The sequence below is a fragment of the Phoca vitulina genome, unplaced genomic scaffold (assembly GCF_004348235.1).
Source record: "Phoca vitulina isolate PV1807 unplaced genomic scaffold, GSC_HSeal_1.0 scaffold56, whole genome shotgun sequence".
Taxonomy (NCBI): Eukaryota; Metazoa; Chordata; class Mammalia; order Carnivora; family Phocidae; genus Phoca; species Phoca vitulina.
In genome coordinates this window covers 6,585,692-6,601,654 of record NW_022589759.1, presented here as the reverse complement: position 1 = coordinate 6,601,654, position 15,963 = coordinate 6,585,692, and the positions used below count along the sequence as shown (strand labels likewise).

The following is a 15,963-nucleotide window of genomic DNA, read 5'->3' as shown; positions in this document are numbered from 1 at the left end:
TGGCCTCCCACATTGCAGCTCCGGAGCCGGTCGGCATGCATTTCTAACTCAGGCCACCCTAGGAAGCAGGGAAACCATTCAACTGTCACACATTCTCAGGCTCCCTTTCCTGCCGAGGCCCGTGACTCATGTCGGCCTCCCAGGGCCCGCTCGGTGGATGCCTGGCCTGGGATTGGGAGGGGGCAGGAGCAGGAAACAGCACCTCCCAGAATTTTCCCTTTGTGTCCTCAAAGCCCTGCCCAAGTGCCCTGGAGCAGATTTTCCTGACTCAGGAGCAAGAAGCAGAAGAACTCTGGAAATCTCTCTCCCAACACCCACCCCAGGAGAAGGGCAGAGGTGGAAAGGACCAGAATTAGGAACTGCGCACACTGTTGCACAGACAGGGGCCTGGGGACGGCAACAACCAGCTCTCGTCCTTCTCATCCTCTCAGCCCTCGTCTGATGACAGCTCATTATGTGCCAGGTGCCGAGGGCACAAAGGTGAACCAGTTAGATGGAGCCCTTGCCCTCCCAGAGCGGACAGGAGATGGAGGAGTAGCGAGGGAGCGTTTTCTGTGTCAGGGAGTTTCAACCTATCCGTCACTTGGGAAGGGTTTACAAAATCAGAACATTAGCTAAGCACACATGTACCCTGTGACCCAGCTGCTCATAGCTTTGGGGACATTCATCAGAAGACACGTACAGGAATGTTCTAGCAGCGTTATTTGTAACAGCCCCTAACTAAAATCTGCCTCCATTCCTGCGACAGGAGAATGGATGGACAGTTGGGGTCTGTCCACACAAAGGCACGCTATAGAACAGCAAGAATGGATGAACGAGAGCAACAAACAATGAATAAATCTCACAAAGGCAAAACTGGGCAAAAGAAGCCAGACCCAAAAGATACATACAGTTGTGATTCTTTTTCCTGGAATTTCAGGAATAGGCAAAAGGAATGTGTGGTGGTGGGGGCCACAAGGACGGCCACCTTTGGGGTGGGGCGTTAGGTGGAAGGGCATGAGAGAAGCCTCTGGGTTCCTAGAAACGTTTCCCATCTTGCTCTAGGTCAGTGGCGCTCAGGTGGGAGCAGTTTGGAGCCCCACGGGTGTTTGGCAATGTCTGGAGACCTTTTGGGTTACCATAGCCTGGGCGGGAGGAGGGGTGCTGCTGGCATCCAGCGGGGAGAAGTCGGAAATGCTGCTAAGCATGCTACCGTGTCCGGGCAGCCCCCCGCAGAGACTGATCCGGCCCCAAATGTCAGTAGTGCCGAGGTGCAGGAATCCTGATCTGGCAGCTGGGTGTCACACAAGTAAAAGTTCATGAAGCTTGGCACCTGAGATTGATGCGCTTGACTGTCCGGGGTGTGCTGGAGTCCTGTTGCATTTGGAAGCGCGTCACTTCCCAATTCCAGAGTCCCTGACGGCACCTTGATAGTTTGGGTTCAGTTGTGGTGGGCATATTCTCACCAAGGACACTGGCAAATGCTGCAGCCAGGACTCCTTTTTTCTGGCGAGTTCTTGTTGCATCAGCATAAAACTGGTTATATCTTAAGGGAAAAAGGGGTGCCCAGGCCCCATCCACTGTAATTCGGATCTAATTGGGAGGGCCCTGGCATTGGTTTTTTTGTTTTGGTTTTGGGTTTGGGTTTTTTTGCTCTTGTTCTTTTTTCATTTTAAACTTCCCAGGCAAGTCGAGTGTGTGGCCAGAGTTGAGAACTCCTGCTCTGGGGGGAGGTGAGGGAGGGGTCCTTCACAGAGGTGATATTTAAGTTGAGAGCTCCTGGCTGTTGGCAAGGCAAGAGGCAGGACAAGGTGATCTAGGCAGAGGAAACAGCACGTGCAAAGGCCCAGAGGTGCAGATGGGGTTGGCATTAGTCACCTTTTCCATCTCTGCTCCTTAAACACCTGCTTCAGAATCCCCGGGACACGGCATTTCGCAGGTGGGCCCAGGAATTCTCGTTCTTTGCAGCATGCACAAGCACTCTGCTCCTCGATAAAGGCCGCTGCAGGGGAGGAAGGGAGGGAAACAGTGTGAGAGCAGAGCGAGGGGAAGAGAAGCGAAGATGGAGTTGGGGAGGACAGCAGCCCGGCCAGGCCGTGGGGGGACTAGTACAGCTGAGCAGCCCAAGCTTCCTGTGCTGAGCACATTCCGATTCAGCAGGGCTGGGCCGGGGCCTGAGACTCTGCTTGTCTTCCAGCCTCCCAGGCGTGCCGGTACTGCTGCCTGGGGACCACGCTTTGAGTGGCAGAGCTGGCCCTGTGTTTCAGTTGTGGAGTGTTTATTCTGAGAGCACAGGGGTCACCGATAGGTTTTAAGAGACTACGACGGGACTTGATGAGCTGTCAGTTTCCAGATTCCCCCCTGGCTTCTGCTACATGGAGGATGGGCTGGAGGGGGGCAAGTGTGACCTTGAGCGGATTGCAACCAGGTGCCCAGGGTGGAGGCCTGGGGAAGGCAAGGCAGGTCCTGCTGCTTCCTGCATAGGCCTGTCCCAGCTCCCAGCTCAGAGCAGCGCAGCCCCCTTGGAGCCCAGAGTAGTTTCCTGTTAGTTCCTCCAGGAAGTCATCGTAAGGGCTGCAATGCTGGGGGACCTTTGCCAGGCTCAAGTTCATCCCATCCTGGTGGTCAGTCCCTGGAAGATAAAGCCCCGTGTCCTCCGGGCCTGTCCACAGTGCTCTCAGTGGGTACATGATGTACTCACAGAATAACAGACAACTTGACCCAGGTTAGCATAGCTCGCTGGAAAATCACCCGATCTGAGCCAAACAGCCTTGAAAATCCACTCCTAAATCCCAGCAGAGGCAAACAAAGGGAAATGGAGTGTTGAGTATTTGGGTAGCAAATTAGCTCTGAACCCATGGAGATAGTTACACTCCCCACCCCACCCCCAACCTCACCCCAGACCACACACAATTTTCCATCAGCCGTTGAATTCTCGGACTTTAGTTGATGGGTTTTGTTCTTCCCCAGCAAAGTTTAAAGTGTAGTTATTAAACATCTTTGGTGGGCTCAGCTGAGGCCTGGCTTGTGGCACATGCTGGAGAAATTCGGGCCCTCCAGGTGCATTGTACCCAAAGTCTGTGCTCAACCCAGTCCTTGTGCGCAAGGAATGTGTACATCTCTTTGCAAGCACAGGGCACATGTGTGTGGCACATTTAGGGAGGGCCTGGATCAGCAGCTGTTTGTGATCATGCTATCATGCTCCGAGTCTCTTGGAGCAGTGGACTCAACCTTGACCACACACACAGGGAGCCCGGAAAGTTACTGGTATCTGGACCCCAACCCAGAGATTCTAATCAAATTGGGCTTCAGGATGTTCAGAAGTGCCCGCAAGGGGTAGTAGTATCCAGCCAGGGGTGGAAAGCTCTAGTTCAGGGGTAGAAGTGTGAAGGTGGCAAGTGGAAGAAATCAGGGAAGACTTCTTGGAGGAGGAGGATCTGCACAGGACCACTGTGGTGGTGAAGAGCCAGGGCTTTGTAGTCAGAGACCTGATTTCAAATCCCAGCCACCTCCACTTATAAGCCATGTTATCAAGGGTAGGACATTTGACCTCTGAGAGTGTCTGCTCACTGATAACATGGTGATGGTAATACTGGCCTTCCTGAGAGGTCTCAGAATATCTGTGAGGTCTGTGATAGCCCTCAGTGCTGTGCCACGCTGGAACACCAACAAAGGAAGCCCATTTCTGGGATTGCCTTCACTCTAATGAGCCGCCCACTGAGTGAGGAGGTGCTTTAGCCAGCCTCAAGGCTCTGACAAGTCCTGCAATATAGAGGCCTAATTTCAGTGTGTTTGGCCCAGCATTTCCCACACAGATGTGACATCAGTGATGCCGTGGAGCCCTTTTCTCAGCGAACCCATTACCAAGCATCGTTCCTCCAGGTGGTTGGAGATGCTGTACCTGGGGGTTCAGCCAAGAGCAGGGGTGGACTGGAGGGACCCGCAGACTGCAGGAGGCTAGAATTCTGGGGTTTGGGATCCCTTTGAAGTGGGCTTCCAGGTGGAGAGTAGATGCTGAGCTTTCTCACCTGGCCAGGGATGGGGCAGTAGAGGTGAGGCCTGGGCCCCCCCCCCAGGGGGAAAAAGGGGCAGCTAGACTCCAGGATGCAACTAGAAGCGAAGGCACTTAGTAGGTCTCATAGATGGCCAGGGAGGGCCTTGTGGTGGAGGTGACGGCCACGGCCTCGTGGGTATCACGTAGAGATTCACGTTCGCTGCCCCGTTCATCAAATGTGTGTCGAACGCCTTCTGTGCGCCGGGACTACAGCCGGAGCTTCAGGGACAGACACTTAGGGGTGGACGCCACCTCCGCCTGGCCCCGTCTGGAGACCCGGAGCAAACCGCTCTCCCAGCCTGAGCCTCAGTTTCCTCCCTCGTGGGGGGGGATAGGACACCACTGGCTCGCGGCACCGCCACCCGCTTCAGGCCGTGTGACGGCTCAGGGCCGGCGCGGGCGGCCATGCTCACGCGCCCCCTCCGCTCTCCCGGCAGCCGTGACAACTCCCCCAGCCTGAAGGAGATCCGGAACGGCTGCCAGCAGCCCTGCGACCGCAAGCCCACCTTACCTCTGCGCCTTCTGCACCCCAGCCCGGACCTGGTGTCTCAGGAAGCCACGCTGTCCGAGGCGCGGCTCAAGTCGGTGGTCGTGGCCTCCAGCGAGATCCACGTGGAGGTGGAGCATACCAGCACTGCCAAGCCGGCGCTCACGGCCAGCGCGGGCAACGACAGCGAGCCCAACCTCATCGACTGCCTCATGGTCAGCCCTGCCTGCAGCACCATGAGCATCGAGCTGGGCCCCCAGGCCGACCGCACCCTCGGCTGCTACGTGGAAATCCTCAAGCTGCTGTGAGTGTCCCCGCTGCGGGCCTGTCACCAGTGGGGCGGGAGGGGGGACTCGGTGGGCTTGCTGAGCGCGTGCGCCCACGTGTGTAAGCCCGCACACTTGAGGTGTGCGGAAATGTGGCTGGGTGCCCAGGACGCAGATGCGGGGCGTGCAGGCACACGTTTAGGGTGTGTGTGTCTGTGAACGTAAGCTCTGTGCGTGGTTGTGTGCACACACGTGGGGGTGCACGCAGGGCTGTTTGTGTGCGTGTCTGCTTATCTGGGCACACGAGCAGCGTGTGTGCACGAGCCTGACGTACGTAGCTGTGTCCGCGAGGTTGCGAGTGTGTGTGTATGTGTCTGCGTCCAGCTGCCAGGATGGCCATGAGCCCACGGGCGCCCAGGTGTGTCTGCGAGTGTGTGAATGTCTTTATATTTTGCAGGGGGGGGGCCCATTCTGAGTTTGTGAGTGCACATGTGTGTTCAAGCGACTGGCTCTGTGCGGCTGTGACAACACGCGTGTGTTGGCTGAGTGTGTGTGTGTGTGTGTGTGTGTGTGTCTGCATTTGGAGCTGGATGTGGATTTTTCTGAAGGGGCCGATATGTGTGTGTGTGTGCACAAGTGTGAGTGTGTCTGGCTGCTTTGTGCGTGAGCAGCTGTGAGCGCGCACGTGTGGCTCTGAGCGTTTGTGCGCAAAACTTGGAGCGCGTGCGTGTTTCTCTGTGTGTATGTGCGTAGATCTGCGCACGAGCCAGCATGTGACTATGTTTCTGTGTCGTTTCGTCTGCGTGCTCTGTGTGTATTTCTCTGTGTCCCAGTGGGCAGGGATGGAGTGTGGCGTGCAGAAGCTGGCACTTCCAGGCGCAGTCAGTGGCGGCTGGGGGGCTTTTCAGAGGGATTGTGCGCGCGACTGTGTGGTCCTCTCTGACCAGTGCAAGGTGCCTGTCTAATGACCGGGCACCAGGGCCCCTCGATGCAGGGCGATGCCTGGTTCCTGGGGCTGGTCCGTGTTGCCGGCCTTCGCCGAGTCCCGCTTGTTGCCCGGCTCTGCGGCTTCTGCTCTGCCTCTCTCGTGAACCTGTGGTTGCCCAGAGTGCGCTCGTGGGCTGCAGGGTGGAGGCACGTGTCGGCTGCCTGGTGAGCGGCTGACCTGGACTTGGGAGGTGCCTAGGGGTGTCCCACATGCTGGAAAGCCGAGGCCTGTGGTACATACGTGCACACGTACTCACACACACACACACTCCCCTAGGCACCCACGTCGTGCAGCGGCTTCTTGTGGCTTGAGAGTTCGGGTGCAGCAACCCCAGACACTTCCTCTGTCCTTGCTTTGGCCCCTGAGAGGGGAGGGTGAGGCCTCCCCAGGGTCAGCTGCAGCCTCGCCCACCGTTCTGGCAGCAGAGGCCAGCCGAGGGCACAGCCACATTGAGCCACCTCCTCACACCCTCTGCACCTGCCGAAGGAAATTCCAAATTCTGCTCAGAGGGTGTTGCTGAGAACACAGGTCAATTTCTTTAAAGCAGCGGGCAGCCCCCACTTTGTCCCGGGAGTGGCGATCAGCCCTCCAGGGGACAGGTCGGTCATGGCCCGCGTCTCGCCGCGGCCCCCTTACTTCCTCCAGCTGTTCTCCACAAACCCCTGGAACTCCCAGGCCTTCTGCTGGCTTGGGCCCTGACTCACGTTTCTCAGTAAGCACTGACGGTTTGCCTTTCATCATGCAGTTGACACACATTTTTTTTTTCCTTCTCCATAAACATGCTCACGAATGCGGATTCTGTTCTCCCTGGTCTGCTTCCAGACCTCCTGCCTGCTGCCAGGGCGTGGGGGGGGTCAGGTGCCCGGGCCAGGGCTGGCCCCCGGGAGCCAGGAGGCATTCCTGGCCACTGCCCAAAGTAATACCTCACCCCTGCCCGGGGGGTCTCCACAAAGCAGGTTTATACTTCTGGAAGCCTTTTGCCCCTTGGGGTGGAGGGAGAGGCTCAGGACATAATTTGGACTTGAGAAATTCTTCCCGAGCGTTGCTTCCTGCTTGCGTCGCTGGCCCACCAGAGCCCTCAGACACGTTGGACCCACAAACCCCAGCAGCTCCAAAGGACGGTACATTGGCAAAAGCAACAGATTCAGAGCCAGACTGCTGGGTCCAGGGCCGTGGATGCCAGGGCTGCCTTGTGGCACTGGGCGAGTTAGTGGTCCTCTCTGAGCCACGGCTGCGTCCAGGCACGAGCGTGAGAGGGACGTTCCCTGGGCACTGGCGCAGCATGGACGCCTCGCAAGCGCAGACCTGGGCAAGTGGGAGTTACTACACTTTGTGGTTATAACAGTGTTCCCTCTATTTTAAGATACCATTGGGAGTGAGATGCATCCTCGATTTAATAGCAGCAGTTTGAGAGGGAAAAAGCCCCAATATGGCATTCAGTGCACACTCAGAACGCAAGAAGCGTGTGTTGTCTGGGGATTGAGGACGTGTGGCCATCTCACTTAGCCTGCTGTGTAACTGGGGGCAGCGTTCTTGGCTCCTGGGCCTCAGTTTTCTTGTCTGTACAATGGGTATCGGGACGTAGGGCCTTTCCACTGCTGGCCCAGTGCCGGTTCTTGGTGAGAGTGCACTGCTCTTACCAACTGGAACACTCGCCAGTGAGAGTTATGTGTAAAGGGGAAAGAACAGAGGAACGGGGGGCCTTGTGGGGGCCAAAGGAGCCCCACTTAGAGCGGGCACTGCCACTCCCCGGGAGTGTGGGCAGCCCAGCCCACAGCCCCTGATTAGTTGCCTTCCCACGGGAAGGCCTGTGCATCCTTGGAATCTGACACCTTTGAAAAGTAACATAAGCCCTGAGAAGTTCCCCAGAGACCCTTAAAAAGGAAAACTCTTCCCAGCGCAGGCCAGCATCACCCTGTGAGGCCCAGGCTGGGTGGTACGATGGAAAGAATGTGGACTCGGAAGCAAGACTGAGCAGGTTTGGGTCTCTAGGAGTTTGGATTCCACCTCTTACCCTACGAGGCAACTGTGTGCAGCTCACACATTTCTTTAGGAAAAGTGCTTTCCTTTATCAAGCACTTGCCACACACGTGCACTGGGCCCCGCTCTGTGCTAGATGCCGGGGGGCAGGGGGGAGACGGATCTCCTGCTCTCAGTCCCTCTGCATCTGAGCAGCACCAACTACAAAAAGCGGTGACTGCGCCTGCTTGGTGGGACGGAGTAGGGGAGGCTGCTGGCCCACGGAAGGCCACCGGCAAGGGGACAGGCTTCTGTCCAGGAAGAGAAAAGAGCAGCCATCCTGAGGGAGCGATGGGCACATCCACTCTTCTGACCAGCTCAAATCTGGCTACTTGATCTTTTGCAAACACCCGCGTTTTGAAAGAGGTCTTGTTGGGCTGGAGGTGAGCTGGAAGATGCCTCGTCCCTCAGGGGCCTTCGGGGGAAAATGCAGACAAGACTTGGGGTTGTCCTAAAGACTGGGCAGCGTAACTAGAACGTAGGAGGCAAGCGTCTACATCACCCAGGACAGTGCTGCTCAGTAAAGAACTGTCCCGGCCAGATGCCACAGCTCCACTGTGAGCACCAGAGGCTTGGTGCAGGGAGCGGGGGATTGTTTGGAGGCTTGGAAACCCTGTCTGACAAGGAATGGCTGAAACAGCTCCCAACAGCCTGAGAGCTAGAGGGGGGGGGCGGCTGGACGGGAGGGACAGGACCAGGTCCCAGAGCATTGCTGGAGTCTGACACCCCCACCCCGGGGGGCCACCGCCTTGTGCTCTCCGGCTTGTGGCCTGGGAGGGCTGGGGTTCGGGGTGGGTGCTGTTGTGCGTGCGGCTGTCAGGGCCAGGCCTGCCTGCCCCCGGCCAGTGCGCTGGGGACTTCGGGCTTCTCAAGGCTCGCACGGCGCACCTGCCCTGTGCCTCAGCGTCAGCGGCTGTTCCGCGGGTAGGGCAGCCTTCTCCCCACATTGTGCAGAAGTTCTGAGAATCAGGAGGAAACCGTGTGCTGGGAGGAAGCATCTTGTCCCCGGGACAGCTTCGAGCTTGGGCTCAGGCCGCAGCTGTCAGGTTGGCTTACGGTTCCACCAAGCATACGCCGTATGTCTGCCAGGCCAGAGCTGCTGCCCCAAGCCCTGGGAACCACCCTGTCCCCATTTCCTCACCTGCCCAGCTTGTCCCTGGTGTTACCCCCACCCAAGACAGCAGGAGAAAGGCGGTTCTCGGCCATCTGGCTTCTAAACCACCCGTGGAATGCAGAATGAGGCTGAAGACCTGGGCCTCGTGCTCACTGAGTCCAGCTTCCCCCCCATTAGCTCTGTGACCTTCGGCGGCTGCCCTGAGCTCGTTGGGAGGTCTGGGGAGTCCTAGAGCCAGCCTGGCCCCGTTAATGTGAGGACTAAATGTTAGGTGATTGACACCTACAGCTCATCGGAGGCCTTTGGGATGCTCAAGGTGCCTTATCTCCCTTTCCTCCATGAACACAGGGCAGGCCTGGCTGTCTTCTTCCCCGGGGGTGGGTGGGCAGGCTTCTCCCAGCCTAGCTGCTATTCTTCCTTTCGTCCCAGGCCAGTCTGGCCCGCCAGCCCTGAGGCTGGCACTGCTCTCCGATGCTCATGGCCAATGCTCTGCTGGCCACGGGTGTCCCACACCCCACCCCTTGGGCTCGGCTTGCCCCTCCCAGCCTCTGCCCAGCACACCTACTGTGCACCCCCAGACTGGTCAGCCCGGGCATTTGGAGCAGGGCCAGGAGCTAACTGCAGACTCGGAACTGGGCCTGGCTGAGGCAGGAAGGAGGTCCAGTGCCCTCTTTCTCTTCGTGCCCGTGTCCCCCACTCGCAGTCCTGTGTGAGCTGCCAAGATGGAGCCTGCAGGAGGCCGAGCTCAAGGCGGGGGAGACTGAGCTTAGCGCCCAGGGAGTGCCCGCGACATGTACCATTGTGCAGAATGGGCTCGTTGAAGTCCCCTTCTGCTCAGGAGTGAACCCAGGCCAGGCTGTGTTGCTGCCCTGAAGGCCCCGGCTCCGTGGCCTCTGATACCCACTGATAAGGAGCGATTTAAAGTCTCCTCAGGGTTTTCTGTATTTAATGGCATTTCTACATAGAACATGTTTTATTTTTTTAAAGCCAAAGAAGAACTAGTAAGTGCCTTTTTCGATAGAGGGAAGTGGCTTTCTGTGCAGGTGGGAGCAGGAGATGAGACGTCGTGCTGTTCAGTGAATAGGACCGCAGACGTGGGAGCCAGGCTCCTGGGTTCAAGCCCCAGCTCCTACCAGCGGTGCGACCCTGGGCCAGCCCTTACCCCGAGGGTTTTCACGTCTGTAGAATGGGGGTGGCAAGTGCGTCCAGCTCAGCAGGTTTCTCGGAGGGACGCAGGGGCTGATCCATGTGTGCATTTGGAAGAGCCTCTGCTCCCAGCAAGCTCTGTCTGTAGTGTTTGCTCCTGTTACTTTTAGATTTTTCTGGAAACCATGAATCAGACAGGTGAGGGAGGTTGTGGGGAGGGGTTTAGAGGGAAGACAAGCTTGTCACAAAAATCAATGACTCCCCCCCCCAAAAAAAGAAGCACATAGGTTTGGGGTCAAAAGGGGTCTCCACATCCTGCTGTGAGGCCGATGGGCCTGTGGGCTCGCTGGGCCTGGCCACCTGGCACACACAGCTCATGCCCAGCCTTGGGCACTGGGGTCCAAGGACCCGGCTGTGGATCCCAGCTCCCCACTTCCCAGCTGTCTGGACTCAGGTGGGGCCTCACTCTCACCTGTAAGGCAGGTAACTCGAATGCCAGTTCTGAGGAGCCCATGAGCCAGTTTGGGCCCAGTGCGCGGCCTCACGAGTGCCCCTCAAACCTCCACAGGTGGCACTGTGAGGACTTAGCTCAGGCCACCAGACGCTTCTGGGAATCCTTTTCCAGGGTGGGAGCTGGATTCTGAAGGCTGCCACTTTCTCACTGGAGTCTCTGCAGGGAGGGAGGGCAGGAAAGGGCTGTCACCCGGGGGTTATATAAACAGTGCCTTATTGGTGGGGGCACATACTGGTTCCTGGGGATGAGAAGATCTCAACTGTCTTTTGGTGTAAAGTACAGACGTACGGCACGTAAACAGATATGCAGCATATTGGGACCACAGTCAGGGACAAATGTCGAGAAAGCTCCTCGGGGCAGGGGCAGGGGGCGGCCACAGGAGCACCAGCAGATGGTGGTAAGAAGCTTGAGAAACACCAGATTCTCAATGGAAGGGAGCCCCGGGGCCAGAGGCCCACGGTTCAGGGTCCTTTCCTCTGCCCAGGCCCTCCAGGCACCGTCGGGGCCCCTCCTGTGGGCAGTGCCGGACGTCAGTAGGGGTCCGACTATAGCACCACCCGCCCCAACACAGGCCATTGGATGAAGGGTTCAGATACCCCCACCTGCTAGAATCCAGCTTCCTGCCCCAGCCAAGACAGGATCCAGGTCAGACTGCGCGCCTGCATGCGCAGCTGAGGATGCACGCTGTTCCACTTGTCAACATCCCCTTCAGCTTGGGAGTGAACCCTGGACCCCCGCTGCCTCTCCCTAGCGTGTGCTGGGTCTGCAGCTCAACAGGCCTCTTCCGGGCACCAGCCATCTGCCTGGCCTGGTGCCCAGCCTGACAGGTGCAGAGATAAGAGGCGGCCCCTCCCGGGGCTGCTGTGAGCAAGGTATGTGCGCACCTGGGCACCCGGAAGTCTTCCGTGTTGGCGGGGCTGTCCCAGGGGCCCCACTGCTGTGTGTGGGGCCGCAGAGGTGCCTGGCTGGCTTAGGACGGTCGGTGAGAACTGGCTACCTCTGGGTTCGCTTTCCAGCACAGTCCCTAAAACCAGAGTAATAGGAGAACCCAGGTCAGGGGCCGTACCAGGTCTAGGCTCTGGGTGGGGCAAGAAGAGGTCACAGCCCCAGAAGCACCTGAGGTCAAATCCAAAGTACTAGCTGGTGATTTGTACAAATATGAAACATCTGTGGGCCTTGTCCTCCTGCAAAATGGGGTGTCGGAATTAGGGGCCTCGGGGGGCGTCTATGAGTGTTAAGCGGGGCACATGTGAATGTTCTAGTGCCCGGTAAAGGCCCGTCAGTCCTCAGGCTGAGGTGCTGCCATGCCCCACGTGTTCCTTCCCCTGCTCCTGATCCTCCTGGCTCCTCCTCGGGGGCAGTTGGCAGAAGCTGGGATGGGGGGGAGCCCTGCCGACTCCGCAGCGGCCTCCAGGAGCTGTCACTTCCCTTCCTGGGACCTCTCTCTGCAGCGCAGCTCTGCGGTCACCTCGCCAGTAACTGAACCGCTCCCTGCCTATAACACAGATTCATGGTGGTCGGGCTGATCCCATGGTCTCAGCAGTCCCGACGCGCAGTGGGTGCTTGGCAAGTCATTCATGCCAATGTCCCTGTTCTCGAACAGTCCATCCCAGGCTGGGGTAGGGGCAGGACCCTCCAGTGCCTGGTCCCACCTGAGGCCTCAGCTGCCATCTGTCAGAGCAGGCGAGGGCAAGGCTGGATTTGATTTCTCATCCACCACAGCTGTGTTACCTTGCACAGTTAACTTCTCGGAGCCTTGGTTTCCTCACCTGTTGAGTGGGGCCGAGCTTAGTTACTTCACTGTGAAGAGTAAGCGAACAGAGGTAAAGCTCTTGGCGTCATGCAGCGCGGGTACAACGTGCTGGCGCCGTCCCAGCTGCTGGGTTTTGTTCCGTTACTCTTACTCTCCCCGTTGTTATTACTGTCATTCTAAGGGACTGTTTTGTTAAAGCACTGTTATCTGGACATAGGAGGAGAAGCATCTGATAAATGAGGCGGGTTGACCAAACTGCAAATAAATAGCACATATTTATTATTTTTTATGAATGAGTCTATACATTTGCCCCTCAGTTCTGGTCAAAGATGAGAATGCTTTTGCTTTCCCAACATAAGCCTCCTCTGCTGGTCAGCTCGGGCGGCCGCAACAAAATTACACAGACCAGGCGGCTCTGGCAACAGAAATTTATTTTCTGGCAGTTCTGGAAGCTGGAAGTGTGAAATCATGGCGTGGGCAGGGTCGGTTTCCTCTGGGGTCTCTCTCCTGGGCCTGCAGTGAGCTGCCTTCTTCCCGTATCCTCACAGGGTCTTCTTCCCTCTGTGTGTGTGTGTCCTGGTCTCCTCGCCACGTTAGGACGCTAGTCACACTGGGCTCGGGTCCCCCTCATGGCCCCATTTTTGCCTTCATCACATCTGTGTCTCCAAACGCAGACACAGTCTAAGGTACTGGGGTGAGGATTTCAGCCCGATAATTCGAAAGTCGGAAGGAACAACGATCTGGTAACTGGGGTGCAGAGGTGAGGTGGGATGAAAGGGGAGGGGTAGAGCTGGAGGGCTGGCCCCTTTGGTTGCCATAAGGAAGTCTCTGGACAGGTTCTGTCAGGCGCGTAGACACCAGCTGCTTGTCTCCCCAGCTCCCTGGAAGCAGGACAAAGCCCATGGGAGTCTCTGCCAGACCCTCGCCCCATCGTGGGCCATCCGTGACGGCACACGGTGAACCTCTCCTTGTCCAGTCTGAACCTGACTGTCGCCCCCTGTCTCTCTAGGTCCGACTACGATGACTGGAGACCGTCCCTGGCCAGCTTGCTTCAACCCATTCCATTCCCCAAAGAGTAAGTCCCACACCGGTCTCTGACCTCAGTTGTCCAGAAGTCACCCCGGGAACACCACGGACAGTGGTGAGAGAGGGAGAGGTTGGTCTTCAGCTGTGGGACCCCTGGGGAGGCACCAGCACCCCCCACCCTGAAAAATGGGGAGGTTACCTCATGGCAACATTACAAGGAATCACTGAGCTAAGAAGGCAGACAAAGCCCTCCCCACCATGCCTTCATGCAGTGAAGTTAGCGATTTTGATTATGCCTCAGATGGGACCAGGACTGCCTGCCTGCGCGCTCTCCGAAGGCCACAGCAAAAATCACAGGATAATGCACATGGAATTGCTTTCTGGGCCTTACGGCGCTATGCTGAACACACTCTTACTGCGCCCATTACGATTATTACCTTGTGTTCCACGGCGAGTTGGGCCAGAAATGGGCCCTTCGTCTTTCTCTTGCCAGCCCTTATCTCAATATTGAATTTATCCGAGGAAAATCGGGAGAAAACTGGTGGATAATGGCCTGAGGAGAGAAGGCTTTGTCTGAATAACCAGGCCCTAAAATGCCTCCAGGTCTCTGTTTTGACAGATGTGGAGAAGCCAGGCCTCAGGAGGCAGCTCGGGGCTCTCTCAGGAGCCGATTAACGAGCCTGTGTTTATGAAATGCGGCTCTCCAAGGGGGACATTACACCCGGTAATTGCCCCATTTGCTGGCCTGGCCGGTCCCTGGGGCCCCCAGGACTCAAGACCGGAGAAATCTGACTCCTGAGAGCCACGGCTGTCTCCAAAGAGCAGTGGCGTCATTGGCTGCATTCGCTGTCCCCACGGCCCTGGGGACACACGTGACAGTGGGCCCATGATGCAATTCACTTGGAGAATGGTCCCCAAACGCCCCCCTGACGTACAGCGTAATTAGTGCGGCCGCACGTTCTCGGTGGAACAATTACCGAGCACACCTGGGTCACGGGCCATCCGCTCAGCGCCGCTGCTGTCCACAGGTGCGGGCCCCGGGGGCCCGGGGGGCTCCGTCTAGCCCCGTTCCTACAGTCTTGGCCTCATCAAAGGAGGCCTTTGTTGTGCAGTTTCAAGGAGGGACAAAATGTCCGTGTTTCATTCTCAACTTCCTCCTCATTCTTCGGATCAGACAAAGCCTCACCGTCCCCAGAGGAAGATCTGTGGATCATTGTGGGTTTCAAAAGCACCCCGCTAACTGCAGTTTTCCCTCTGTTTTTGTTACAGAGCTCTCGCACATGAGAAGTTCACCAAGTGAGTATTGGGGCAACGCCCTCGTTACCTCCTTCTGGTGCAAATGTCCTGTCCTCTCTCCCGAGGCTGTCCCCCCGCGGCCAGCCCTCCTTCCAGCCCCTTCTCAGTCACATGCATTCTGGGAGGCAGCCATGGCTCCTCTTGGAAGTTCTGCACCACATGTCCAGGCCTGTCCGGGTGTTTCCTGGCCCCGGCCAGCTCTGTTCGGCTCCCCATGCCCTGGCCCTCTCCTCAGCCCCCATCATGGTCCACTCGAACCAGGACCCGGGGAATGACTGCCACCACCCTGTCTCTTTCAGGGAACTGAAGTATGTGATTCAGAGGTTCGCCGAAGACCCACGACAAGAGGTGAGGCCTCCCTCACTCCCTCGAAGGCACCCCGTCAGGGCTACGGCAGGACACCTGTGGGCCTCTCCGAGCCTTCTGTAGCCTTCTGCCAGGGCCTCCTTGTCTCCCACGGGCATTCAGAACAGTTTACAAAGGCTCGTTGCCTTGATGCATAAACACAGCCCCCCCCTGTGATGGGGGGTGCCCGGCCCATGATGTCAGTCCTTTCCTTTACACTCAGGCTCGCCAGAGGTGGTTTCCCAGCGGCTGGCGGTTTCTTCTTGGAGCCCAGGTCTTGCTTTAGGTGCGGCCTGCCACAGGGGTTCCCAGCCAGCTCCAGGATAGCAGTGGGTCCTCGTTAGGCTGCTGTTCTGAGAATCAGCAAACCAGGGAAGACATCTGAGCTGGGATCTGAGCCGGCTTTCGTTTCCCGAGCATGATGGCTGTGGGCCTCCCTGAGGGGCCACTCTTTCGCTCCAGTATCTGGGCTTCAGGGAGAGCTCAGCTTTCCCCACCCTCCGCGCCCCCCGGAGGCTGTGTGAGCAAGGACTGTGTGGCCTGGGTTCCTCCAGCCACTGTATCAGCGTAGCGACAGGCGGCCTTGCCTCGGGGCTCACCCTGTATCAGGCACATGCGTTTTCTCCTTGAATTTCCCCCACAAGCGCGAGTAGATTCTGTCATCACCCCCGTTTACATCGGAAGTACCCTCCTCTTAGAGTTGAGAAACCTGAAGTTGTGGGACATCCCCACGGTCACCCAGCTGGTACCCGGCCAAGGCAGGACTCAAACCCAGGGACCGTGGCTCCAGAGTCTATTCAGTGCCCAGCTCTGCAGCGGACACACTGGGCCGGACAGGGCTGCGGAAGTGAGCAGGATGCTGGCCTTGCCCCGTGGAGCTCGCAGCCCCCTTCTCTGTGGGCAAGGACCCTGGGATGTGAGGGGATCTGGCTTCCAGGTGGAGACAGACCGGGACACATGTACCCCCAGCGCAGTG

The 15,963-nt window shown here is 57.7% G+C and overlaps 1 protein-coding gene across 3 annotated transcripts in view; it reads left to right on the top strand.

Moving 5' to 3' along the window:
* The window catches only part of CMIP (c-Maf inducing protein), a 227,274-nt gene that overhangs the window by 198,913 nt on the left and 12,398 nt on the right, over positions 1-15,963 (top strand). For all 3 annotated transcript variants that reach the window (XM_032389851.1, XM_032389853.1, XM_032389850.1), the window contains 4 exons: positions 4,471-4,824; positions 13,330-13,395; positions 14,616-14,642; positions 14,942-14,990. In XM_032389851.1, coding sequence (XP_032245742.1) covers positions 4,471-4,824; positions 13,330-13,395; positions 14,616-14,642; positions 14,942-14,990 — 496 coding nt within the window. The remainder of the gene's footprint in view (positions 1-4,470; positions 4,825-13,329; positions 13,396-14,615; positions 14,643-14,941; positions 14,991-15,963) is intronic.